The sequence below is a fragment of the Heterocephalus glaber genome, unplaced genomic scaffold (genome assembly GCF_053883595.1).
Source record: "Heterocephalus glaber isolate CG9 unplaced genomic scaffold, H.glaber_assembly_v1.0 deba00000347, whole genome shotgun sequence".
Taxonomy (NCBI): domain Eukaryota; kingdom Metazoa; phylum Chordata; class Mammalia; order Rodentia; family Bathyergidae; genus Heterocephalus; species Heterocephalus glaber.
The window spans coordinates 34,041,849-34,067,888 of NW_028258143.1; the positions used below are offsets into that span (position 1 = coordinate 34,041,849).

The window sequence follows — 26,040 nt, forward strand, 5'->3', positions numbered from 1 at the left end:
ATGCAGAAGCAACTGCACACATACTCAGCCACCTCATCTTTGGCAAAGGAGCCAACAACCCTTATTGGAGGAAAGACAGCCTGTTTAATAAATGGTGTTGGGAAAACTGGATTTCAACCTGCCAAAGATTAAAATAGTGCAATTTCTTATACAATTAAAAGTATACTTACCCTATAATCCCAGAAGTTTCACTCCTTGGTGTTTACCCAAGAAAAATGACTGCTGATACACTAAACTATATAGCTGAATCTTAAATACAATACACTGGCAGAAGAATGTTGGCACAGAAGACTACATATGGTCTAATTCTATTTATTTAGAAGAAACAAATCTAAACTGTAGTGACAGAAGGCATATCAGCATGACTGAGAATTTGTTGGAGCTTGCTGCAGAAGGTGTGTGGGGTATTTCTGCAGAATGGTAGATATTTTTTTTCTGAGTGTTGCTTACATGAGTGAGGACATTTGTCGAAACTATTGAACTGAAAATATACACTTAATACATTTGATTTGTTTAAGTAATACCTCCATGTAGTTTTAAGAAATGATTCTTAACCAGGGATAGAAACCAGAATGAAAATTAGTAACAGAGTCTGGGAATGTGCTTCAGTGATAGCACAGTTTTCCAGCTTGCATGAGGCCCACAGTTTACCAGCTTCAATGATGCTGGCCTGACCACAAGTAAAATTAAATTAGTAATATATCTAGGTTTCATCTTCTTCCCAAATTTCCCAAATGTGTGTATAAGTAGAATCTACTTCATTATCTTAAAAGATGGTTAATCTTATAAATTAGGCTAATTTGATTAATTTGATTTATATGAAATATATGGAAGCTGTACATCTGTTATATTGGTGTCATTAAATGAAAGAAGGAGAGAGAGTGATGTGTTCATGGTTTTGAAACAGTAGATACAGAATAAGAACAAATGCATTCAATACATTTGTTATTAGATATTTTATTTATTTATACTGATATAGTAAAGTTTATTTTATTTTTCTGTACAAGGGATGATATACAAATAATAGCAATATTTAATGGAACTTTATGTTTTCAGAAATCATTGTATAATTATTAAATCACTTATTTATGATGAAATATTTAAGTACATATATTGTGATGTGTCACAACATAGAAAAGCTATAGAATTATTGAGTAATGAAACATAAATACTATTCTCTCAATATTATATATCTTTCATTTGACAGTAAAATTGAATTATTTTTAACTCAGGTAATTCTCTAATTTAATATGAAGGATGATCAATTTAGAATTAAAAAGAGATTTTATGTCAATGACCATGAGAATAAATTGATAAAAAAAATGGAGAAATACTTGTCCCTAAGAATTACACAGTGGAATCTGAAGACTTTAAGTTGATATTAAATATAAACCATTGATTCAGTTAAACAAGAGATAACTGTGTTGGATTTCGGTTTTCTACAGAAGGATCTTAAGTAGCTATATTAATGAAAATGATTATAATTCTTAGTGTGGAGATTTGGAGAAGTTGTAGAATATATAGTGACCCAAATTCTGAGGGTGAGTTCCTTAGGTTTGATCCAGACTTCTCTTGCTAATTGGGCAAGCTTGACATTTAAATACTCCATACTTGTCTGCTTCATCTTCCATTAAATTGGACAACTCCAATAATATACAGCTCACAGAGGAATGCTATGCAGCTAAAATGAATTAGTACAGATGCAGCCTTAGAATAGAGCCTAGCACATGAGCATACACAATTATTATCTTTATTTTCAGTCTCTGTCAGATAATAACATACATCCATTGAAAAATTCCTAGTGATACTAATGAGAGAGAATATAATATAATAAAGGGAAAATTTTTACTGAGTGAGCCATATCTGTGGAATATATATTATGCTAATATTCAAGAAAAACAACCGTACTAATTCTTTTGGTTATAGTCAGCTTTATTTTGTGACTTTCACTTTTACCCCAAGAATTCTAAATAGATTCAGGCACAAATTTGATAAATGTTTTTCAAATTGAATTTAGAGACCCCATAATATCCAAAACTTACAAGAATTAAATTAAATTAATGTTACAGCAAAATAATTATAATTAATATGTAATTTACATGTTACATATTGGATCACTTTTGTGAAAGACAACCACAAGCTTTAAAAAGGAAACATTTATGAATTAGATAATTTTCAGATACAAACAAGCAAGAAAATTCTTGATAAGTCATTGAGATCCGAGAGGATAGAGAGGAAGTGACAATAATTCACATTAGATGGGGAAAAGATGGTAATGGAAAAACTCTAAGCTGGAAAAATTTCATTAATCCTAATGAATTTATAATATGTGTGCAAAATATACTACATTGAGCTCTATACAGTTAATCCTGGCAGAGTTTGGTTTCATGTTCCCAATTTCCTTTTTGTAGTTAGTGTAGTAAAAAGATTATCAATAAAAAAGAATGTTTCTGAACAATTAAAGTGATAACTAAAATTAAAACTGTGCTTTTTACCATCACTCATAGCTTGGTTTTAGAGTCACGGGGACATCTTTCTTAAGTGCAGAATGCCTTTCCATAATGACCACAGGAGCTCAGCTTCTTTCTGTGATATCTCAAACTGCTGAATCTGTGATTATTTTTCAGATATTGAACATCTATTTGGAAGGAAGCTCATTAAGTCAGTTAATAGACAAGGCAATAACAAGTTGCAGCAGTTGCTTCCTTCTGTTGAGTTGTTAATACTCAAGACACAAAGACACTTTAGTGCTCCATTGTGCCTTCCCTCTTTTCCTTTCAATCTATATTTCCCAGAGATTACATATTTTTACATTGTACTCTCATAAATGACAGTAAATAAACAGCATTGTGAAGATAAATTTAGAACACTGACTTCAAGCTAAACTGAAATATATAGAACTGAAAATTCCTAATGTACAAACGAAGTCTTGGTTTCACACAACAAAGTCTTGGTTCATATTTAAGATATTTTTATGCATTAACCATAAATTAATGAGTCCTAAGTTTTTAATCTAAAGACATTATCATAATTCTATAATTCTATAATTATTATCATCATATAATTCTATAAGTTATAAAGGTATCTGAATTTTGAAGAATGTCAGGCAATATGGACTCAACATACCTATCCATGTTGACTCTTTTCATCCATTTGGTCTCCCATATGAAAATCTATAGAAAAGCATAGTGTATAGGAGAAAAGATACCCTAATGAATAAATAGAGCTCGAAGCCAAAGAAACAGTATCTGTGACATAGTGAAATGCTTTGGGCATAGTGCAGTGAATTATGAATTAAAATTTGAGCAATAAACAATCTTAAAAGTTACTTCTACCAACACTCTGAGAGGCTCAGGCTTGAGGATTGTATACTAGACTACCTTGGGCAACTTATCAACTGAGTGAAACCCTACCTCAAGAGAAAACATAAAAACAGAATTAGAGATACAGCTCAGTGTGAAAACCCTGTGTTCAATTCTCAGTACCACAAAAACAAACAAACCACAATAATAACAAAATATTACTTAGAGTATAAATTAAAAAGGAAAAATTTAAATAATTTCAGTGGCAGAGGGGATTAAATATAACACAAATAAAAATATAGCAATATAATGACATATTGTAGTTGCCTCTCCCCAGGAGCATGAATGAACAATCAGTACTCATAAATTGCAATGTAATTACCTATTGGATAGCACTGACCTGTAATAGAAAGAGATTTAAAGCTATTTCTTAAAGTTACTTTTGTTTTATTTTGTTGTTGTTGTTGTTGTTTTTTGGGGGGGGTTGATAGTGAGGATAGAACTCGGGTCCTTGTGTTTGCGAGGTAGGCGGAAAGTTACTTTTGGTACTTATTCCTATAGCAATCTGAAATTTTACTAAACATTGGAACACAATGCTAGAATAAACTGCTTTTTTGACCTAGTTAAAATAAATTTATGGGAAACATTCTTCAAAAGGTTCATAGTTACTTTGAAAATCAAGTTCAATTGCAGAATATCCAAATACAGATTTAAACCACAACAGGTTTTTTTAAGTAGTAGATGATTTAAAATAATAGTGTGTATACAATGAAAATTAAGCACCTGTTTATGTAGTTGTGTAAAGATGAAGGTAAAATTATCAGGTATTTTTAAAATATCAAAAAGCAATTATCAATAAAAAATATTTTAGACAACTAGAAGTTTGAGGAAATGCACATACATGCACACATTTAAATACCTATACTTTTTTGAAATAAAGAAATATGTACATGTATAACATTTATAATATATGATCAGGTAAAGTGATTAAGCATTTTAAAAGAAAACTTTGTAGCAATAAAAGGAAGATTATGCCTTATCCTATTGCTCAGAGCCCTGTGTTGTTTTCTGTTGACTTATTGTTTTAATCTATACTTTATATATGTGAGTAGATACCCATAATATGCTTTTGGCCTTGTGGCATAACCATAGTCCCATTGTAAAAGCAAGATTTAGATTAGAAAAATTGTGATATATTTAACAATATTCTATATAGATCTTAAGAGTTGTACAAAATAGTTAAACATTCATCTTACTAGTGGTTATGTATTGGGTTAATTTTTATGACCATATTTAAAAAAGAGAACTAGTATATTTCTTTTGGAACACTCAGTAAATTCTTATTAAACCAATATTAATTTAGGCCTTGTGTATTGCAAATGGTTGAGATCCTAGAATAGTTGTATACTTCAAAAGAGTAGGGATAGTATTTGACCAACTTCTGAAAATTGTTACTATTATTTGGCTCAAACATTTAATTCCTTTGACTATTAAATAAATTCATACTTTATTATAGTATATTATTATATCCTGGTTCTTTCATTAGTATGAACTAATAAAAATTATCCAGAGGCAAGGAAAAAACCTCAAAAGCTCAATATAAATTAATGATGAGCGATAAGATTTATAACAGTAAATACAAATATTAGCAGGTGGTTATACAGATGGCCAATAAAATTGTTGGAATTCCCAAAATATAAGCATAAGGCATGACTGTAGGAGACAGGTAGTGATTAGATATCTGACTACTGAGGTTAGCAGTTTTAGTGGAACATTAAACTCTTTTCTTCCACCAGTAATTTTTCTCCCTAGAAAAATAATTATCAAAATGTTACATTTTATATTACAGTGTTTCTTGTAGAATATTTATATGTTTTTTGATAGCCTGAAATTATTACTAGAACTCCTGAAAAATATCTGAAGAAGCCAGTCACCATTTAATTTATAGGCAATCTAGGTCCTTTAAATGACACCTAATAGAAGAATTGATATAATTTCATATTTTTGAATTTTTTTATGATTTATGGAACTTCCTCTCAGAGTTACATCTGATAAGTCTGAAACTCAAATCTTAGAAACTTTTATTAGCCTCAGGATATTTTTCATCATCACAGAGACCAGCAGTATTTTCACCCTACTTTAAGTAATATATTTTGATTAATATTTAAAATGACAGTACATTTGGGCATTTATGATTCCAGTATGTGTGGAGCACTATCCTAAACTACTTTTTTTCCAGTTTTTTTTTGTATTCCAACTTAACTAAATTCAATGAAAAGGAATGTGATATTCAGGAAATATAGTAAAGCACACCTGCCATGTGGACTTTATCCATATTTTGGCCAAATATGAGTAATTTTTCTCTTATTTTTTTGCATTGCACCATTAAGAGCAACTAATAAAGTAAACCCTTTACCAAGCATCATGACTCAAGTACTAAAGTGAAATAGTACCTATATAACAACCAATGCAATGTGACCCCCAAAATGTTTTGAGAGAAAAAGAAATGTACATTACTATCACTTTCTTTACAGTGATTACCAAAGTGTAACTTGCATACACCAGGAATGTGTAAGATTGTTCACTGAAGTAGAAACATAAAATATCAAATTTTAACCTTACTTTACTTTTTCTATTTTTGGTAGAGACATATTAATTATCACTAAATAATCATAATTTATTGTAGGTTCATATTCATACATTGTACTTGATCAAAGAATATGAAAATAGAAAATGTTGAAGACGTTTAGGAACGTAATAAGAATCTCAAAGTTGTATTCAATCTAGAGAAAATGGTGGTGTAAGTGCTAAAGTGATTTAACTGGAGATTTTGTGGAGTCCACCACAGTTCCCCATACTTTTTTAAACTCTTTTTCTTTTTTTTCCGGCATAAAACAGATGGTATACTTCAAGCAGTAGCTGAGGGGAGTATAACATGGCTGTTTATAAAGGAGTACACAGAGTAACACAATGGCTATTCATAAAGGAGTAAAAAGAGTGCAGAGAAGGTAATGAGAGTTGGTTGTACATTAAGGCCAGTAATCAAGGGGTTGTCATCACCACTCCAGAACCTAAGTGCGATAAGAAGAGATTAATTATTTGAGCTCCTAGAAATATTTCTATGAAGAGGTCCAACAGATAGGGACTATGGCATTTGTTTTGGGACAGAACGTTTATGACTTTTCCACAACAGAGTAAATGTTCCATTTTGTCCTGTCCTATGGTTCCTCCCATTGGCTGAACCCAATCTAAAAAGAGAAAAGAAAGTCCACAGATAAAGGCCAAGGAAGTTAATTTAAGAGGAGTAGTTTGAGAGAGATAAGTGTGGAGAGTGTCTGGAGAAGTACATGGAAGTTTTACAGTACGCTCCCCTAGTTATTTCTTAGTGTCTGTTCTGGAAGGAAACTGCTTTTCTAATATAGAGATTACTGGAATCCAGTCACTTACTACATTCCCATTAACAGGTGTCAGTTTACTCATTATCAGGTAGAATCTAAAAGACTAGGAAACTTAAGTGTTATTTGCATAACACATTTTAAAAAATAGGTAAGGAAAAGAGTTTCTACTTAACATAAAATACAACTGCTACACTTTCTACTTATGTGGCTGATCATGAGGTTTTCAGTGATGATTATAAATTCTTTTAGCCATACTGAATGCTTGTATGCCTTATTCTCTGCCAGTACCTAATCTGTAAAGTAATCTTTGGTTCTATGAACTTGGGGAGTGCTCCTTAGATTTGCCCTGTCTTTACTGGATTGCCTTATTTTTCTATTACTCAGTCTATTAGAAAGTTGGACTGTTCCAACCAATGAAATCTCTGAGGTCCCCATGTGTGACCACAATCTAAATTCCTATAGAAAATAACATTAGTCATCTCAACCAGTACTATGGGTCTTTTCACTGGCAGTCAATATGATAGACTGAGGAGCTCATAGTAGCCAAAGCAGATTCAATTTGCAATTTAACAGCCTTGATTGTGTTCTGTAGTGGAAGAATTTTCCCAATGCAAACTAGTGCCCTTCTATGCAAAAAGTTCAAGGTTATGAACATGGAAAACAAATATCCCTTCAATAGGTTATTTCATAAGAGAGACTACTCTCTGTTACTTTTTTGGTTCCTGTACCAGTGCATTCCAGTTTATAGAAGAGATGGTACCAAGTGTTGGATATTGCTTTAAGATATAGAACTTTCTGTGGGAAAGCACCTCAAATTCTTAAGCTTTAGTTTATCAATCTATTCTGTAACAGTCTTTGCAGATGACTGTATTTCATCATCTCAACTACTTGTGTTGGACCATATAACTAGTGGATGCTCTGGTGGAGACCATTGCCAAGATTTCTTATGCCATAAATTATTTACTCTTGCCTGAAGCAAGATTATGCCAAAATCCAATGCCAAAAAGTAACTTGTAAACCTACACATGATGATACTAACCGAATTGTGACCAGAGAAAAACATCCCAGATATCTTTTGCTCCCTGTAAGAAGATATTTTCCTCACATTGGGAAAAAGGATCCAATTGAAGGAATCTCCCACTATATGTCAAGAATGGTTCAACATGAATTGTTTTGTGTTGTCTCCTAGTATTGGTAGGGTGAGTGGCCATAATGGTAACAACTATGATTAGAAGCTCCTGTTGTTAAATCTATAGTCTTCTGTTCTATTTTGGTCTCTTAGTTTCTGTTCTATTGTGCACACACTGGGCTTGTGGATAAAGGAGAAGGACTGACAGTTATAAGAAGAATAATTTTGTCCATCTAATTACTGAAAGACTCATTTGTTATATAATCTCTCTTTGGTGAATTACAATGGGTTTTAAAATCTGTCTTCTGTGCATTTTAAGAGCATCACTCATATACTCCTCCCTCAGACCTTATCACAAATCTTTCTCCTTGTCATCAGTCTTCCAGTCTTATACTTTGTAAGTTTCTTACCAGCTGTCCACCTGTTTGCTCTTATTCCTGGATTAGTTTCAGTCTCTACTTTAAGCTATCTCAACCTTCAGACAATGTTTAGACAAATGTCCTTTCAGAATTTCTGCCCAATGAAAGAATTTCCTTTCATCTCACTGACTTCAGACTTGTGAGTAGGGTTGTAAAAAGGAAACTTCCAGAAAGTGTCAGCATTTAAAGTGGATTCTTATTTAACTTAGCCTTGCATTTTTTTTCCCCTTCATCAACTGTTCATGAGGCAATCTGCAGGTAAATTTTTGGGTGGTAGAGCCAGCCTCAGCCACTCTGCTGAGGGGGAACCATGGAAATAAATACTTGAAAGTCATCTGCTTCCTGTCTTTTAGTAACCATTCAGTGCCTTACCAGTCAGTCCCTTATTCTTGGTTGCAAGAATCAGTGGAGAAGGGAGCATGATGTGCACACAGATGTCAGCACCTGGGACACAGAGGGCTGGAGATGATGTAGAGTCAGGCCCTAGGGCTGCAAAGTGATGCTCAGCATAACTGCCATTCACCAAGTCTCAGGGTCCAGCAGTAGACTTAATTGTGCAACTTAGGTTTCTTTAGAACACTTGAGATGATACATTTTTCTTCTTACTCAATCTAATATTATTTTACTGATCATTTTAATTGTGGCATTTTGTGAAGGATATTTTACTACTGACATGAACTCATAAATCATCAAGTAATAATTGCATCACCTTTTTACCTTTCCTTTGACAAATATTAGTTAATATATTTGGAGCACTAGATATTTTGTTCAGCTTTATAAGAAAGGAAATGTTAGATTCATAAAATATTTAAAAGTATATATCCAGTTCTTTAACTAGATGTGCAGTTCATGAATGCAGTGCCCTTTTCTTTTTGTCTAAAATGAGAATAGGTTTGCAAACTTGGTAATTATGTATATCTATGGTGATATATTGAATGCTGGGAGCTTATTATTGTCTATTTTAGGAATAATTCATGATGAAGTTTGGGACTTTTTTATAATGGCCAGTGTTCCACTTGAGATGTCCTTTCCAAAGAAGCTTCTCTAACATTCCTCAGCCCAGTTTAGCATTTCTGTTTTGAAAGAATTCAGAATTTTCCTCAAGATGATTTTTTCTTCTTTTCTGCATTTGCCTTATGAGCAGAATTGATAGAAGTTGAGTTATGAGATTTTCAATTTAAAGCTAAAACTAAGGCTAATATATAGTCATTACAAGATCAGGGTCTTTTAAATACTTTTAATGAGGAAGTATATTCTTAATGCTGAAGGAAATAATTTTATGTTTTATTATATTTTATTACCTTATTGAACACTCTAAAAGCTGGGCCAATTTTTTCCAGGAAACATTTGTGACTATAACGTGTGCCAGACAACCTCTTACTGTATATAAGAGTAGAACACCTTAATGGATATGAGGAATTTTTAGGGATAATTGTGAAAGAAAAGATAAAAATGTTTATACTAATAGAGGAATTTTCTTCTCCCTATAAAAGAACCAAGGACCTTGCTATTTCTCCTTGCTCACAACTAAATTTTTCTCTTATCTGTAAATTTTTAAAAAATTTTCTTGCTAGAAAAAACATATTTTTTTACTGCCATAGGTTTGCTTTACATAATTTTTAAATTCCTTGTGTGGAGTAGGTACATGTACAGAACACATTGTAATTCCTTTTTTCATTCCCTCTCCTCTGCCCCCTCCCTCCATCTCTTAATCCACTTTGCATTTGAGAAAGATCTATCTCCCTACTTCCTTTTATTTTGTTCTTTATTTATATTTTGAGTTTCTCATATAAGAGAATGCATGTGATATTTAAATATGTGTGTCTGATTTATTTCACTTAACATTATGGTCTCAAGGTGCATCCATTTTCCTATAAATGACTCAAGTTTGTCTTATGGCAGATTAGCACTGTACTCCATTATGTATAAATACCACATTTTTTGGACGCATTCATCTGTTGTGGACATATAAGTTGCTTCCAAGTTGTGGCCATTATTTAATTGTGCTGCTGTAAACATAAGTATGCATGCATCACTGTAATATGATGTCTTTACTCTTTTGGGAAGATACCTAGGAAGTGAAAAGCTAAATCAAATGAAATTTGTAGTTTCAGTTTTTTTCGTTTTTTTGGGGGGATTGTACTAAGGTTTGAACTCAGGACCTTGTGCTTGCGAGGCAGGCGTGGTGCCACTGAGCTAAATCCCTGGGCCTGCAATTGCAGTTTTTTGAGGAATCTCCATTCTGATTTCCACAGTGGTTGTACTAGTTTACATTCCCACCAACCATGTAGAAAGATCCCTTTTTCTCTCAGCCGCCCCAGCGTTTTTTATATTTGATTTCTCCATTAGGATCATTCTTGCTGTAAGCAGATAGAATCTTAGTTTTGTTTTAATTTTCATTTCTCTACTGCCCAGCAATGTTGAGCATTTTTCATTTATTTATCGGTCATTTGTACTTCTGAGAAAAAGGCTATTTGTTTTACTTACCCATTTTTTACTGAGTCTTTTATTTTGTGGTGTATAATTTTTAGAGTTTTAAAATATATTTTAGATATTAGTCTTCTGTTTGAAGAATAGTTGGCAGAAAATTTTTTTCAATTCTGTAGTTTGTCTTTTCATTTTGTTTGTTGTTTCTTTTGCTGTCCAAAAGCTTTTTAATTTAATATGATCCCATTCGTTCTTAGTAGTATTTCCTGTGTATCCAGGGTTCTGCTCAGAAAGTCCTTACCTAAGCCTATAACTTTAAATATTTTACCTATTTTATCTTCCAGCAGGTTAGGTGTTTTTCTTTTACCATTTAGTTCTTTACCATAATTCTTATGGGTTCTTTTCTAATTGTATGTCATTTCATGCACATTAGGATATTTTCTTTCTGTCAACAACTCCATCAGACACTGATTCCTTCTTTTTAGCCCCAATCTCATTAACTGTACTTTGCAGTTGTCTGTATGTAATCAAGGCTATATCTATTGTCATGGATACTAGGGTTTTTTTATTAGTAGGTAGCTGAAATTACCTTATTAGGTAATTTTGAGTTCATTAAGAAAATACAGATAATACAATAGAGAGAGGACAAACATTTCTCAAATTTAATCAATCACTGATGATCTTCATTTGCACAGTATGTGTATACATTAACTTTTAAAAACAAAAATGGAACTACTTTATAGCATAGTTTTATGACCATTTAGTTCATTTAGTATAACATGAACATCTTCCACTTCATTAAACAGTCTCTTTTGTAGCATGCTTTTAATTACTGTATAATTTCATTTAGGAATATAACAATTTATGTATCTATTTACCATTTACATATATATGTGATTAATATAGATATTTATATTTGCATACATGTACAGACATTCACTTGCATATATATAGTACTTTATTCAAGTAATGATTGAGTAGATCTAAAGTGTTTCTTAGATATATTTTAGAATGAAATCTGAGTATGTCTGAGCCATAAGTAGGCTATGGGTACTTTTAAAAGAAGAGTAAATGATTTTCAGGGAAGAAGACTGTGCCCAAAGAACAGAGAATAGCCTAGGAAAATGTTCTCCTGAGCTCTATGTGTGGTGCTCATTCTAGACTTCCTTGCCATAAATTAATCTTCTAGGGGATCCAACTTTTAGGTATGTAGGGAGATTTCAGAGAAAGCACTTTTGTGCTTTTTGAGGAGGAAGGGGGGATAGACTTGGAGGGTGGGGGCTTAGCAGGTGGGACATTCCTTGGTTCTGCTCTAGTTCAAAGTTTTGAGCATGTCAAGGTATCATTGATGGTTCTATCATTTTCAGAGTTCCTCCACATTTACAGGTTAACTATAATTTAAAGCCTATTAATGTTTCTAAGTAGGCCAAATTGAATGTATACTGATTTACTTTATTTTAATCAGAATTAATCTTATTAAACTGAGGGCATTTCAAGTGGCAAAAGAGCATAACCTAGAGAATGGTAACTAGAGAATGGTAAGCTCTATTTTTTGTAGAGATATGGTACAGGAGCTGTTATGATTTCCTCATTTTTTCACCCACTGCAAACATATTTATGATTAACAAGACCAAAAGCATGAATTTGCTTATAACAAAATATCAATGTACAATGAGGAGAAAAAGTAAGGTAGGGATTTCTAATTTTTAGAGTTGTCAAATTGGAAGTGATAAAAGTGAAAGAAGAGCAGGGGTGTCAAAGAGAAGAAAGCGTTTAAAGGTAATTAAAAAAAATAACAATTGAGTAGATATTAGGATCAGAAATACAATTTTTAAAATATTTGGAAAGCATGTCACATGAGATAACATTTTGATTTTGCTTCAGTATTACATTTTTACAAATGTGTATCATGTAAAAAACTACGATTTTTAGCAGAATCAAATCAGTACATTAAAATTAATTGTTTTTAAAGTAAAACTTTTCCCTGAATAGAAGCTAATCCATTTCTCATTTTATAAGTAGTGAGTGTTCATTAATGGAGTCATTTTGCAAAAGTATTTGTCATGTAATGTCCCTAAATAAACAGTGAAATTAACATGTGGAATTCTTTTCAGTACATTGATGAGCTGTATGTGATTATCTTCTATCAGTGGGAATTCTAAGATTGAATAAAATATTCCTTAAGTCTTTTAAATAGGCATGATGTTAAAGAAAATGCAAGATGTTTGTAAAAGGTTTTTGTTCTCTACATATTTCCAGTTTTATAATGTTATTTTAAAACTAGTAAATTAGCAGTTCTTAATGATTCAGTGTATAATGAGTAAGGAAATAATTTAGAGAATTTTATATTAATTACTCCTTTCTTAATGTAAATCAGTTGGAATCAGGAATTTTCTTTCTATGTTCACATCAACAATTAAGAAACTAGAATGCAGATTGTGTTGTCTATGAAAATAGATAAACATCACAAATATTTGATAACAATTCATTTTGACTTTTTTGTTTGGCTGTATGTAGGAAAGTATATTTTGTGAATTTTTGAGTAATTATTTTAAGCTATAATGAGAAAAAGAATCAACAGGTGAGGAAAAAATAGGAAATGCTGTTTCAAGCTACTTCAGATGAGTCCAATTGCTTGTTCTTTCTCATTTCCTGTTTATGCTATTTAAAGAAAATTTTAAAAACCCTTTTTTTCTATTAGAATGCATTCTTTCAGGTACAAGCCAGAAAAGGAAAAGGCTGGTTCTATACTATAATTATTTAGCATTTTTTTTGCTTGAATAAGGTGAAAAACCGATACGGCTGCTGATACACAAGAAAAAGTTAACGTCAAACATTCGTTGACTAGAGACAATTATAAAAAAATGTATTCAACTCTGCAGTTGTGACTCATACCCTGATAAACACTAAGCTATTATTTATTCCCCACTAAGAAACTGAGAATGAATAAGAAGAATAATTACACATGTTTGCAACTAGTTCTAGCTATAAGAGTACTGCTTGTGACAATTTAAGTTCTGATTTTTAATACTATGTTAACACTATCCATTTACTCCTAGTACAGGTGACAAAATGATAATCTAAACAATAATGCTAAAAGGAAACTTACTTTTTTGAATGTCTGTGAGCTTTTAACTCGATCTTTTTTTTCCTTCTGGTACCGTGTGTCAAACTCCTGGGCTTGTGAGACAGGCGGGTCGCCACTGAGCTAAATCTCTGGCCCTTAACTTGATCTTAATGACCTAAAAAGTCATAGTTGAGCTACTTGTCTTCCTCATAGAGCAGAAAATTTTAATCCTATCTACTTTCCAGCATTGGGACTATTACACTTACTATAGTGCCTTTCTCTGTAAAATAATGTCTTTTTGTTATAGAGGAGGAAAGGTTCAGAATTTGCTACTCCCAGATATGGAGTTTTGACATGATGTTTTAAGCTGCAGGTACTTAAGATACAATATACAGGAAACTCTGTCTAACCTCTTCTGTCTTCTTTGATCTAAAAGGTCATAAAATTTCTGACTAGAAATGTACCCTTCAAAATGTTCAGAAAGAGAAGAACATTATTTTCTTCAGAAACTGGGAGTCAGCCCTAGAGTGCATCTATGCAAACAAAGTTGCTAAAATAACCTTAACATTCATTCTGTTTCTCTGTGTATTTCCTAATTACTGTCCTAAAATTTTCTGCCTCGAATCCATGCCTATTTGTCTTATCTCAGCCCTACAATTTATTTTTCTTTATATGAAAATGTTTATCTGCTTTTGTGTCAAACGAATTCTTAAGTTTAATTCTTAGGCTATTAGCAGGACCTAAGAAGATAAAGGTGGCTTTCCTCCCCATAAGAAGATTGTAAATAACTGAGAATGGGGAGGTACTTCCTTGATTTCTAAAAATTGTAAAAAAAAATTACCCTGAATTTTGTAATCATTCAATAACGTTTCAAAATAATATTCAACATCTTCTATCAGGAAAATATTATTTTGTGGAATTAAATTTATAGTCCAGAATATCTTAGAATCAAAATTGAAAATATTGATTGATAGGAGTTATCACATAGTCTGATTATATTCTTATTTTAGAATTAGGAGGACTCTCCACTTGATCTTAGCCAAAAGACCAAGAAGCGATAAGAATTAGGAAGACTCTTGAGAGAACCATAGAAATTCTTTCAACATGTTGTGTGGAATTATTTTTCCTCCCAAATCCTAGAGGAATTATTTTTCCTCCCAAATGTTCCTCAAGGTAAATATCTAACTAACAGCACAAGGTTATCAACACCAGAATTTCCAACTGATTTTGGGAATTCTCAGCTTACTAACTCTGAAGGACAATTCCTACTCTGGAATAATTAATATTTAGAATTTAATTTCTTAAATTGAGAAAAATATGCTTTTTCATGAAATTAATGACATTTTCTTGTTTTACTTCTTGAATGATAATCTTTGTAAACTTTCTTTAAATGATGTTCTAGTCAGCTTTCTAGCACTATCACACATAACTTAAATAATCAACTCACACACAGAAAATAATTATTTTTCCCCACAGCTTTGGAGGTTGTAGTGTATGATCAGTGGGGTCCATTGGCTTGGGTGAGGCAGAAGGTCATGGCAAGAGTGTGTGGCAGAGCAAAACTCCTCAACATGTGGCCAAGAGGCAAGATAGAGGAAGGAAGGGACTGGGGTCCAGCAGCCCCTTTTGAAGACATACCTCCAAGGACTTTGGAGATCTCTATTTCCACCTGTTAAAAGTTTTTAACACTTCCCATAGTGTCATCCAGGGGAGCAAGATTCTGCCACATAGTCTCTTGGGAACAAATTAAGATACAAAGTATAGCAAATGGTAATTTTTAAATAGTTTGAAGTTGGGTGCATATGTCTTTTCCGTTTAAAATTTTCCAGGTTCTTACTATGTTTCTATATGTGAGATGATTTCAAGCTAATCACCTTCCTGGCACTGATATCTAAAGTTCTACTGAAATGTTTATTCTCTTTCCCTGTTTGACTCATGACATTTCAAAGTCAGGATAAACTTATAGACAATAACTCAATGGTTGGTCAGTTTTGTATTGGATCTAGTAATGGTATTGCTGGTGCTTTAAAACTATGAAGGCCAAATCAGAGAAAAGTTCACTGATTATGTTCTATCCTAGCTTTTAAGTATGTTCTTACAGTATTTTACAGTTTGTATTTAATTAGGTGCAAAAATAAATTAATATTAGTATATTTTCAAATTTCTCTTTCATTTTACATATGTTCTAGTGCTGAATATCATCTCTAAGAAGTATATTGAAACATTCAACCACAGTGTTTTAGGACGTGATGTTTTCTTTGTTGAAGTTTTAGTCATTAGTCAAATTATGACTACGGTTGAAAGACAAAATATAGAATTGATGTAACGAACTAAAAGATTGTTTTTTTTTGTTTTGTTTTTTTGGTACCGGGGATCGAACTCGGGTCCTTGCGCTTGCGCGGCAGGCGGTGAAACCACTGAGCTAAATCCCCGGCCCAAAAGATTGTTTTTTTCATGTAGCGTATGGATTTTGAGCAATTGTCTGGATGATTGTATTATTAAACTAGTAAACAATACACCTCAGGAGTTTATTTATTCAGTTTATTCTGTGTTCGTATGTGTGTGTACCTGTGCATGTCTTACAGCTGTTATTTCGAGAAACCAAGAAGGTCCAGGAGAAATGGGAAAGGCTGTGCTGATTCCTAAAGATGACCAAGAGAAAATGAAAGAACTGTTTAAAATCAATCAATTTAATCTCATGGCCAGTGATCTAATTGCCCTTAACAGAAGTCTGCCGGATGTAAGATTAGAAGGGTGAGTTTACACTTACACTATAATCCTGTTTATTAGTAATTTCCATGTTTCAGAATCTCAGAACTTCAGTTAACCCTGATTATATTAATTTTATAACTACATGGTCCTGACTACTATACATTCAACTGTGTAGCAGAAATTTATTATGTAAGCATTTTTGGGGAAATATGAACTAATTTTTAAACATGTTACTTACAAAAACAGTAGAATTCAAAGGCCTAACAGATTTTTCTTAGTGAACTTTTTTTTACTTTGCTTTATCTTACCAAGTACAGAATAAACATGCTTTTAATAGATTATTCGCTTGCCTGCAAAGAATTTACCATATACTTTGTTTTGAAAAACTATGTGCTTTGCTATTGCAACATAAAAATATTCAGTTACTTCCATGATTCCTTGACCCTTTAAAAATTACTCAATAGGTGTTCCACCAATGTATGCTATTTACAATTGCCATATTTATCAGCAATGAAAAAAAATTACCTGGAAATAATACTGCTTGAAAAATGATGAAAAATTCAACTTTTATATGCTTCATGTCAATTTATGTTCTACTAAGTTGAAGATATTTTAATTGGATGTAATAAAATCAGAATATTGTGTTAATATTGCCTTTCTACTATATACTCTTTGTACAGCCTATTTGTAGTATTAAAAAAGATATAACCTGATATTTTGGAAAAGTCTTGAGTTTACAAATATGCTGCAGTACACACTTCCATGTAAGATATACAGTGATTTTCTTTATGCACAGTAAAATTATAATTAATGCAAGTTTGTTACCTATAATGTGTTTCTTACATTACTATATCATGATATTAATATATTTATTAAATTGGAAATTTTTCTAAATTTCTTCAAATAAGACCAACTCCTTATTAAGATGCTGAAGCTGATTATTGTCAGAGGATTCCCTTGGTAGCTAAGTAACTGATCCTTCTTAACATTGTATGCTTTTCAAATATCTCTTTAAAAATACCACAAATAGATACATGTTTTGGATATTTTTTCTAGAAAATGATTGAAAACCAAATATTAAATACGTGTTTTATAAAGGTCTAAATATTTTATGTATAGTCCTGAGCTTATGTTTATATGTATGTATTTATGTATTTATTTTAACATATATAAAGATTTTCTTTGACTCATTAAATAAGGAGGAAACCAGTAAGCTATTACAGTTGCTCCAAAGGGAAATTCAATTTTTTTTACTTTTATTAGTACATATTTGCAGTACATAATGATTACATTCAGAGATGTATCATATTTAGTTGAATCAGAATTGTATCAGATTTATTTATTTATCCTATAAGATCTCTAAAGTTAATTATCATATATACTGACTGAAAACAAGACTAATAGACCAAAGAACATATAAAACATGTAAGACAATTGTACTAAGTCAAATTACACTTTTAGATACTGTACATTATCTCGAATATATTAGAATACCTTTTTTCTTTCTCCTTTTTCTTATCTGTCTTCCACTTTATACTTTATATATACATTGAGTTTTTAATGTAAGAGAAACCATGCAATATTTAAGCTTGTGCGTCCATGTTACTTCAAATAACATTATGAACTCAAGGTGCATCCATTTTCCTACAAATGAATCAAGTTTATCCTTCTTTATGGCACAGTAGTATTCTGTTATACATAAAAAGCACACTTTTAATCCATTTATCTGTTGATGAGCATGTAGGCTGTTTCTAAGATTTAGGTATTATGAATTGCACTGCTATAAACATGAGTATCCATAAATCATAGTGGTATAATGTCTTTAACTGTTTGGGAAAGTTACCTAGAATGTATGTATTTAATGTTATTTCTATGTATTTGTATGTATTTAATGTTTGTATGTATTCAATGTTATTTATTTAAAAATTAATTTTTTTGCTATATTTTAGGCATACATTATAATCACATTCATCATTGGGAATTTGCACCTGTATGGGATATATTTTAGTTCTTGTTTTTTCCCATTCCTTTTCCCTCTCTTTCACCCTTCTACCTCACCCTATTTACAAAAGCTTTGTTTCCATTGTTTTCTTCTTTTCTCATATTTTTTCTTTCCCCTTTTCCCCCCTCACCATGTCCCCTTCCTCTTTGAACCTTTGCTTCCCATTTCACATTATCTACTGTACATTTTGGTCCTCATTTACACTTTGAGTTTCTCATACCAAAGAGACAATTTGGTATTTACACGTATGTCCCTGAAAGATATAATATGCATATTCTTCAAAATAATTCTGAACATTTTAAATGCTTTGTTTATTAGGTAATATTTTGCATTTATTACTTTGTTTTATATACCTTGGTGTGATATAATGGGTACCTATGATGCTAATGTATTTAGAAAAACTATATAAACACTCTTAAAATTTCAAATAATAGTTCAGGTATCATAACAAAGGGTAATTAGATTTTATAACAGATCTGGAATTATTAAAGTAAATTGATTTAATACAGAACTGTAGATTGGAAAAAGAAAGACAGCAAAGTCTTCATTATGCAAAGATTTCATTTGTGGACAGTGGTATTTCTTCTTTTAGGAATTTAAGTCACTTAGCAGTTAAATGCTTGAGTGGTCAAGTCTTTCACTGTGGAACCAGTCAACATTTGCCAATGAAAGAGTTAAATTGCTTAGCATAAAATTTACATAAATACCATATTTACTCTGGTTATTATTGCTTAAGTCCTGAGATTTTATAAATAATTTATGAAATAAAGTTATTCAAATAAATTATTTTCTATTTTATTTTTTTGTGACACCACAATGGATGTCATCAAAAAGGAAATAGAACTACTATCTAGAATTGCTTGATGAATCATAGTGTGTAAAGTTTATTGGGGACAACTAAAAACCATCTTTTATGTCTAATGTTGAAAAACTCCTTGTGAATCACATATCCAAACTATTACTTAATAGTTACAGAGATATTTTAGTAATCCTTTTACCTGAGGTTTTTAAACTTTAGGCCTTGAAAAGTGCTATGGCGACTGGAAGGTAGCCCAGTTGTATAGTGAGGGGCCGGGTTTGATCCCCAGAGGGAAGAAAAAAAGATATTGGAACATTCAATTAGTCACTATAAAATGATGAAGTACAAATTATGTATAGATGTTACAAGTGAATCCCTAAATAGTTAGTTTTAGAAAAGCTTACTTTGTTTTCATAGAAAATCTGAGTTGGTACTCAGAAATTGTCTGACTCACACAATGAATTCTTTCAAATATCCAAATATATTTTACAACAATATATCTTTAAATTGTTTTGACTAAATCCAGAAAATAGTTCAAGCAGTTTAATGTTACATTTTGGGTTCATAACAATCCAAAACTATCTGAAAATTTGTTCAGAGTAGTAAGTATAAGCAAATATTCCATGTTTTCACATGGAACAGACTAGGCAAAAGTACTTTCTTTGCAGACAATTGTATTGAAATAGCAGAAAAACCTGGAGTAAAGTCTGGAATGTTCATCCCTACGGGTATTTAATGTATTGAATTTATTACTATATATAATACATTTATAGGTAATCCTAAATTACTTTTGGGATATAACATTATAGGTATCACAAATATAATGTTTGTATGTTTTAAGTACAAGGCTAGAGGCCTCTGCTAACTTACTTTTTGGAAGATCTATGGGATTCTTATTATAATGTGCATATGCTTATGAATAAAATCTAAACATCAGTAACAAACTTCCTCACTCTGTTTATCACCCTTCACAAATTTACAAAAAATAAAAGGAAAAGGAAATGTCGTGAAATTTTATCTTGTCAAGAATGTTGAAAAAAGTGAATATTAACTTGATTAGTTGAGACTCAGCATTGGGAATTTGTTAGCATATTTCTCAACAATTGTGTGTTTAAGTTTTTATAAGTTTATATTGTTTAAATTTTTAAAAAATAGGACTTAAATGCTTCTGTCTTTTAGAAAGCAAATAAATGCATATCATTTGTTTTGGTCTTTTTACCAAAATTTTTTTGTTAATATTGGAGAGAAAGTAAAAGAGAAGGGTAAGAGAGAAAAAGAAAGTAATAATTATTAGACTTAAGAAATCTATCAAATGATCATGAACACATCATTGTGAGGATCTTAGTAGTCAGTATTAGCCTATGCTACTAGGCTTTATAGGAAGTAGGAAAAACAAAATGACTTGGATCATGACCCATGGTCTGGGGATAGTACTGTGTTCCATTATATGGAAAAGAAATAGGGGAAACAGAATGGCAATTCTAGACAGAAAAATTTCAAGTTAAGACTAGGGGAAAGTCTCTTGATATGGAGCCAAGGCACTTAGGTTTAAGATTTGACCCTATGGCTTACTGTTTCATTTTGGGAAAGTAATTTTCTAAATCCAAGTTTTCTTTCATTGATTAAACTAATTAGTAACTCAACCATTCGGCAAATCCCTGTTGTTTACCTCATATTGGTTTAGTCTTTTGAACACAAAACTGGTGTAATAGGCCCTGAAATATAGAAATTTAGAGCTAAGTTATAGAAATATATTTATATATACACAAATATATGACTAATTATGATATTTTGGGCCACATATGATTGAAAAATAATGAAAATGGGGTGCTTTGAGTTCTTAATGAATTATATATGCAAAATATTTTCTACATTCTATAAATATTATTGTTTTGTGGCATTCTCTTATGCCCTTGGTTCCTCTTTTGGATTATGGGAAATTTTTAACCTCCCAACTCCTCCCTCTGCTCCTTGCAATTCTTTTTGAATAAGAAGTTAACAGTAATTATTGGATGAGTATTTATTTAAAAAGCTATGGGCAATTAGAATTCTAAAGTTCTTTATATTTGTATTCAGACATTTCATGGAACTTCAAGTACTGGTATTGAGTTATTTCAAGGTTATAAGGTAGCTTGCATTTAAATATATTTCATCAGAAAAAATTGAGAAAATAGGAAATTTATTTCAGCTATTTATATCCTAGACCAAATAACTGCTTTATACATCTGCACACTTGCAAGCTAATAAAAAGATTTTAGCAATCTTATGTTATTAGTGAAAGAAGAGCTATAGCACACAAATTTTGAGTTAGTTGCTCTCAAAGGACAGAGTTTATTTACTATATGAAATAAAACCAAACCATGGTATATTCATTTCTGGGCTCATGAGTACCTTCCCACTTATATGAATTTCTTTCCCATAAATTTAAATATGATAAGTGTAGCATTGATTGCACAAAGGAATAGAAAATGAGAATATTAATTGGATTTTTGAGCTCTGGTCCACATCTTTTCTTTTAAATTTGAGAATTACTACAATTTTCAAATGCTAATAAAAATTTTGCCTGTGAAAATAATGATTTTTTTTTTAATATTGTGGTTTATGTGTTCATGTGTGGAATTAATTTCACTACCCATTTTCCAAATGGTGTACAAGAATGTCAGTGTGTATATTTGCATTTGAAGAATGTAAAAATTATAGCTAATATTATCTTTGGGGTAATAATACTGATGCACTAAAATGTTTTTTCAAATATGAAACAGAAGAGAATATGTCTAGGTATGTTCTTATGAACACATTTAAGTATTGCTGTAGGCAGAAATCATGCTAAATAACAGCATTTACACTTGAACTGCCTCTCCATAGTTTTCTTATGTGAGTTAATTTTCTGAAACTATTGCTTTGATCTCTTTTTGCAGTGTAATATATATGTATATATAGTGTAAAATATTGTAACAATTTTTAAATGCACAGTTCAGTAGTGTTAAATATAAATGGGATCATTTTGAGCTGTAGTCAATTGAGAAAAAACAGGCAAAGGAAAAGCTTTCTGCTGACCACCCTCTGTCTAAAGGCAGCATATACATTTCCCCTGTTTGAGGCATTCTTTTTTCTTATAGTAGGAGGAAAAGATCCACTTTTCTCAGTAGAGTTGGTGACAGTGCCAAGATAAGTCAGTATAAAATAAATCCCACTAAATAATTTCTATCTTCCATTAGTTTTCCCATATATTATCACAATTTACCACCTTTGTGGCCCTCTAGCTCGATTCCTTTGTCTTGACACCTCACAATTTATCACTGTGTGTTAAATCAGTGTTTCCAAAAAGTTTGTACTCTGCATAACAATGTGCTGCCAAAGGTGGAAGGTTTTGTGAGATCAAAGAAAGAAGCAGACAGATGCAGGACTGTGCAAAGTACAATTTTGCGGGAAATTTAGAGACAGAAACATCTCTAAGGTGTTAGTAAAACAAGAGGATTTCCACACTCTAAAGTATGAAGGCGTTTATACCCTAGGGTAGACAAAGTTGCTTTGTGACCAATCAAAATATTCCTGGTGTTTCTGAGAAACAGTTAACATATCCAACATCATTTAACAATTTATCTGAGAATACTGTCTGGTACAAAATGATTTTGCCTGCCCTGTATGATTTGGCCATATGCCATGGTCATGTGACAAGCAAAATGGTGGTTACAACAAAAATAGCCCTAGTCATTTCAAGCTGGATCCCTACAAATGGTATATAAGCTTGGTGAATTTAACTGTTTCTTTGGGTATTCACTTCTTTTCTACAAAGGCCATACATGTAAAAAATAAATTATTGAGTCATATGAAATTGTATCGTTAATCTTCTATTAATTTTCTATTAATCTGTGTTTCATCAGTTTAATTTATAGGCTACAGTACAAAAGCAAAAAGATAGTCAAAGCTTCCCTTCCTCCTTACAAGCACATGATGCACACTGTGCAATTTATGTTCACAATTGTTTTCAATATGCAATGTTGAAACTGTTTTCATCAAACAAAAATCCTGCATTTTCCAGGCCCTTGGCAACCACAATTTTACTTCCTGTCTCTGTGAATCTGTCTAGTGAAAGCACTACCAATAACTGAAGTCATATAGTTTGTCTTTCTGTGACTGGCTTATTACACTTAGCATTACATCCTCAAGTTTCATCAATATTTTATTAAGTGTCAGAATTTCTTAATTTTTGAAACTCTGAATAATATTCTATTGTTTGTGTATAGCACTTTTTGTTTATCCATTCTTCAATAGATGGACATGTGGATTATTTTCATCTTGGGCTTCTGTGAACAATCTTCCTATGAATTTGGGTGTATATGTGTCTCTTTGAGACCCTATTGTCAATTCTTTGGTTTATATAATTAAAAGTAGAATTGCTTCATTATGTTGCTATTTTCAGTATTTGAAGAAAGACCATGTTGTTTGCATAGTGGCTATACTCTTTTAAGGGTTCCAATTTTTTACATCCTCACAAATATATTTCACTTTCCATTTTTGTTTTACAGTAGCCATCCTTGTGAATGTGAGCTAATATCCTATTGTGATTCTTTTATTTGCATCTCCTTGATGGTTGATGATATTAGACATTTTGTATTTGTCTTTATTCATTTGTATATTTTCTTTGGAGGAATGCTGATATAAATTTTTTGCCTATTTTTAATTTAGGTTATTTTTATCATTAGGTTATAAATGTTCTTATTTGTTTTGGATATTAATACCATCAGATTTATAATTTGCTAAGATATTCTTCTTGTTCGTAATTTGCCTTTTCACTCTGTTGATTATGTCTTTAGATGCACAGAAGTTTTTTTCAGTTTGATATTGGGTATTGAATTATTTTTACTTTTTTGCCTGTCTTTGACATTGTGTCTAAGAAATTATTGAAAAATCTGACATCATAGAGTCTCTGTTTATGTTTTAACTTGAGAATTTTATAGTATAATCTCTTCTATATAGATCTCTGATCTATTTTCAGTAATGACCATGTAATGTAAGGGCACAAATTCATTACTTTGCATATAAATATCCAGTTTTAACAAGACTACTGAAAATACTCCTTGCTCCTATTATGTACTCTTGGAATCCTTGTTGAAAATTATTCAGCTGTATACACAAAACTTTATTCCTAGAATCTCTATTCTATTCTATTGGTGTATATGTGTGTCTTCATGCCAATACCACACTGTTTTGATTGGTTTTCCTTTGAAGTAAAGTTTTAAATTGGGAAACATGAGATTTCTAGCTTTATTTTGTGAGGATTTTTAATGATAGATGTTTTCTTCCCACAGTTGAAAATTTAATTTTCATTCACACCCTCATTTTAAAAAAAATCTTTTATTTTACATTTGTAGCATTTATCAAAATCTAATTACATTTCCATGAAAATCAAGACGCAGTCCTTCATTGCAGAGTGCAATATTGAAAATCTAGTACTTGACATTATGAATTTAAAAGCACCATTTTCTGGAGGAGAGGTAAAGGGCAACTTTATAAAAATGGATGTGTATGGAACCAGGATACAAGAAGAGAGAGCACTTTCTGGGAAGAAAAGAGAGTTTAGAGGAGTGAGCCACTTTTGGTGTGAGCAGGATTATCCACACTCCCAAAATAGCTTTCATTTATTTGTCTCCTGTGCAAATTCTAATTAAAAAAGGGAATTTAATTTTTGGCTTTTCAGTCTCCCACAGTAATCATATTTTTATTTATGTTTTTCCATTTAGGACTAAAAGAGGTTTATTTATATCTACCAACTACAATGTATGCTAAAGTTTCATTATAATTCTAATATTTTGGTTTTGTTCTCCATATTATCATTCTATGTGATTAATACAAAGAATATTTAATAACAGTTCATATTATCAGAATGACAGTTTTTCTAATGAATCAGGAAATTTTAAAACAGAAAAAAATTAATTTTAAAGATGCAGAAGGTTTGGGTAATTGAGGATTGGGGAAAGGTGATGAGTTTAGGTAGGAACAATTTGTGTCTTATTAGCAAACACCCAAATAGAGTGGAGAAGCAGGACTAGCCATTCACCTCGTAGATCTAGGGTGATGAGGAAGCTCAGAAACAGTGCCTCTTCATTAACTTAAACATGTCACGATAGGCAGGAGGTTTCGGAACAGAAATTTGGTATGGCAGAAAGGGTATTTAGGAAGGGATATTCCCACAATATTATATAAAAGATATTATACCTAAGAAAAGCCTGAATGTAATAAGATTCTCTTTTGGCCTATTGTCTTCACGCAGATATGATTAGATAAGGAAACTGTCAGGATAGTGGCCTTAGAAACATGAAGCAATAAGTAGTAATGCATTAAAATGAAAGAAAGAAAATCACTAAATTCAAGAAAGCTGTAGGAGGGGTAGGTATATGATTGAATTATTCAGTTTTATGTGTGAGTGTTTTAAATTTGAAACACATAAGTAGGAGGGAAAAGAATTATAAATACACATGATCCCAAGCATATTGTAAAGTAATTCCAGAGTTAATGACTGACTGGATAAAAGGGAAGAGAAAACCGAGGGACCAAAATATGACTCTAATATTTCAAAACTGAGTGACTAGGAGATTTATGGTAATGGAAATTGTGTATGAATATGAATGTATATTCACATGTGTCTATAAGCATTCACATATCTACTTTTAATATGAGTAATGGAATTAATTCAACATGTACACATATATGATAAATCAAAGTGTTATAGAAATAATTATTGTTATCTTTATTGCTAAACTTTTTGCCAGCATATGAAAATT

The 26,040-nt window shown here is 31.5% G+C and overlaps 1 protein-coding gene across 6 annotated transcripts in view; it reads left to right on the forward strand.

Moving 5' to 3' along the window:
- Galnt13 (polypeptide N-acetylgalactosaminyltransferase 13) overlaps window positions 1-26,040 on the forward strand; it is a 568,495-nt gene that overhangs the window by 211,518 nt on the left and 330,937 nt on the right. For 5 of the 6 annotated variants that reach the window (XM_004835936.3, XM_087196087.1, XM_087196104.1 and 2 more), the window contains one exon: window positions 16,328-16,496. In XM_004835936.3, the coding sequence (XP_004835993.1) occupies window positions 16,328-16,496 (169 nt within the window). Of the gene's footprint in view, window positions 1-14,703; window positions 14,916-16,327; window positions 16,497-26,040 lie in introns of those variants that run through there. The other variant, XM_087196099.1, reaches the window with a different exon arrangement.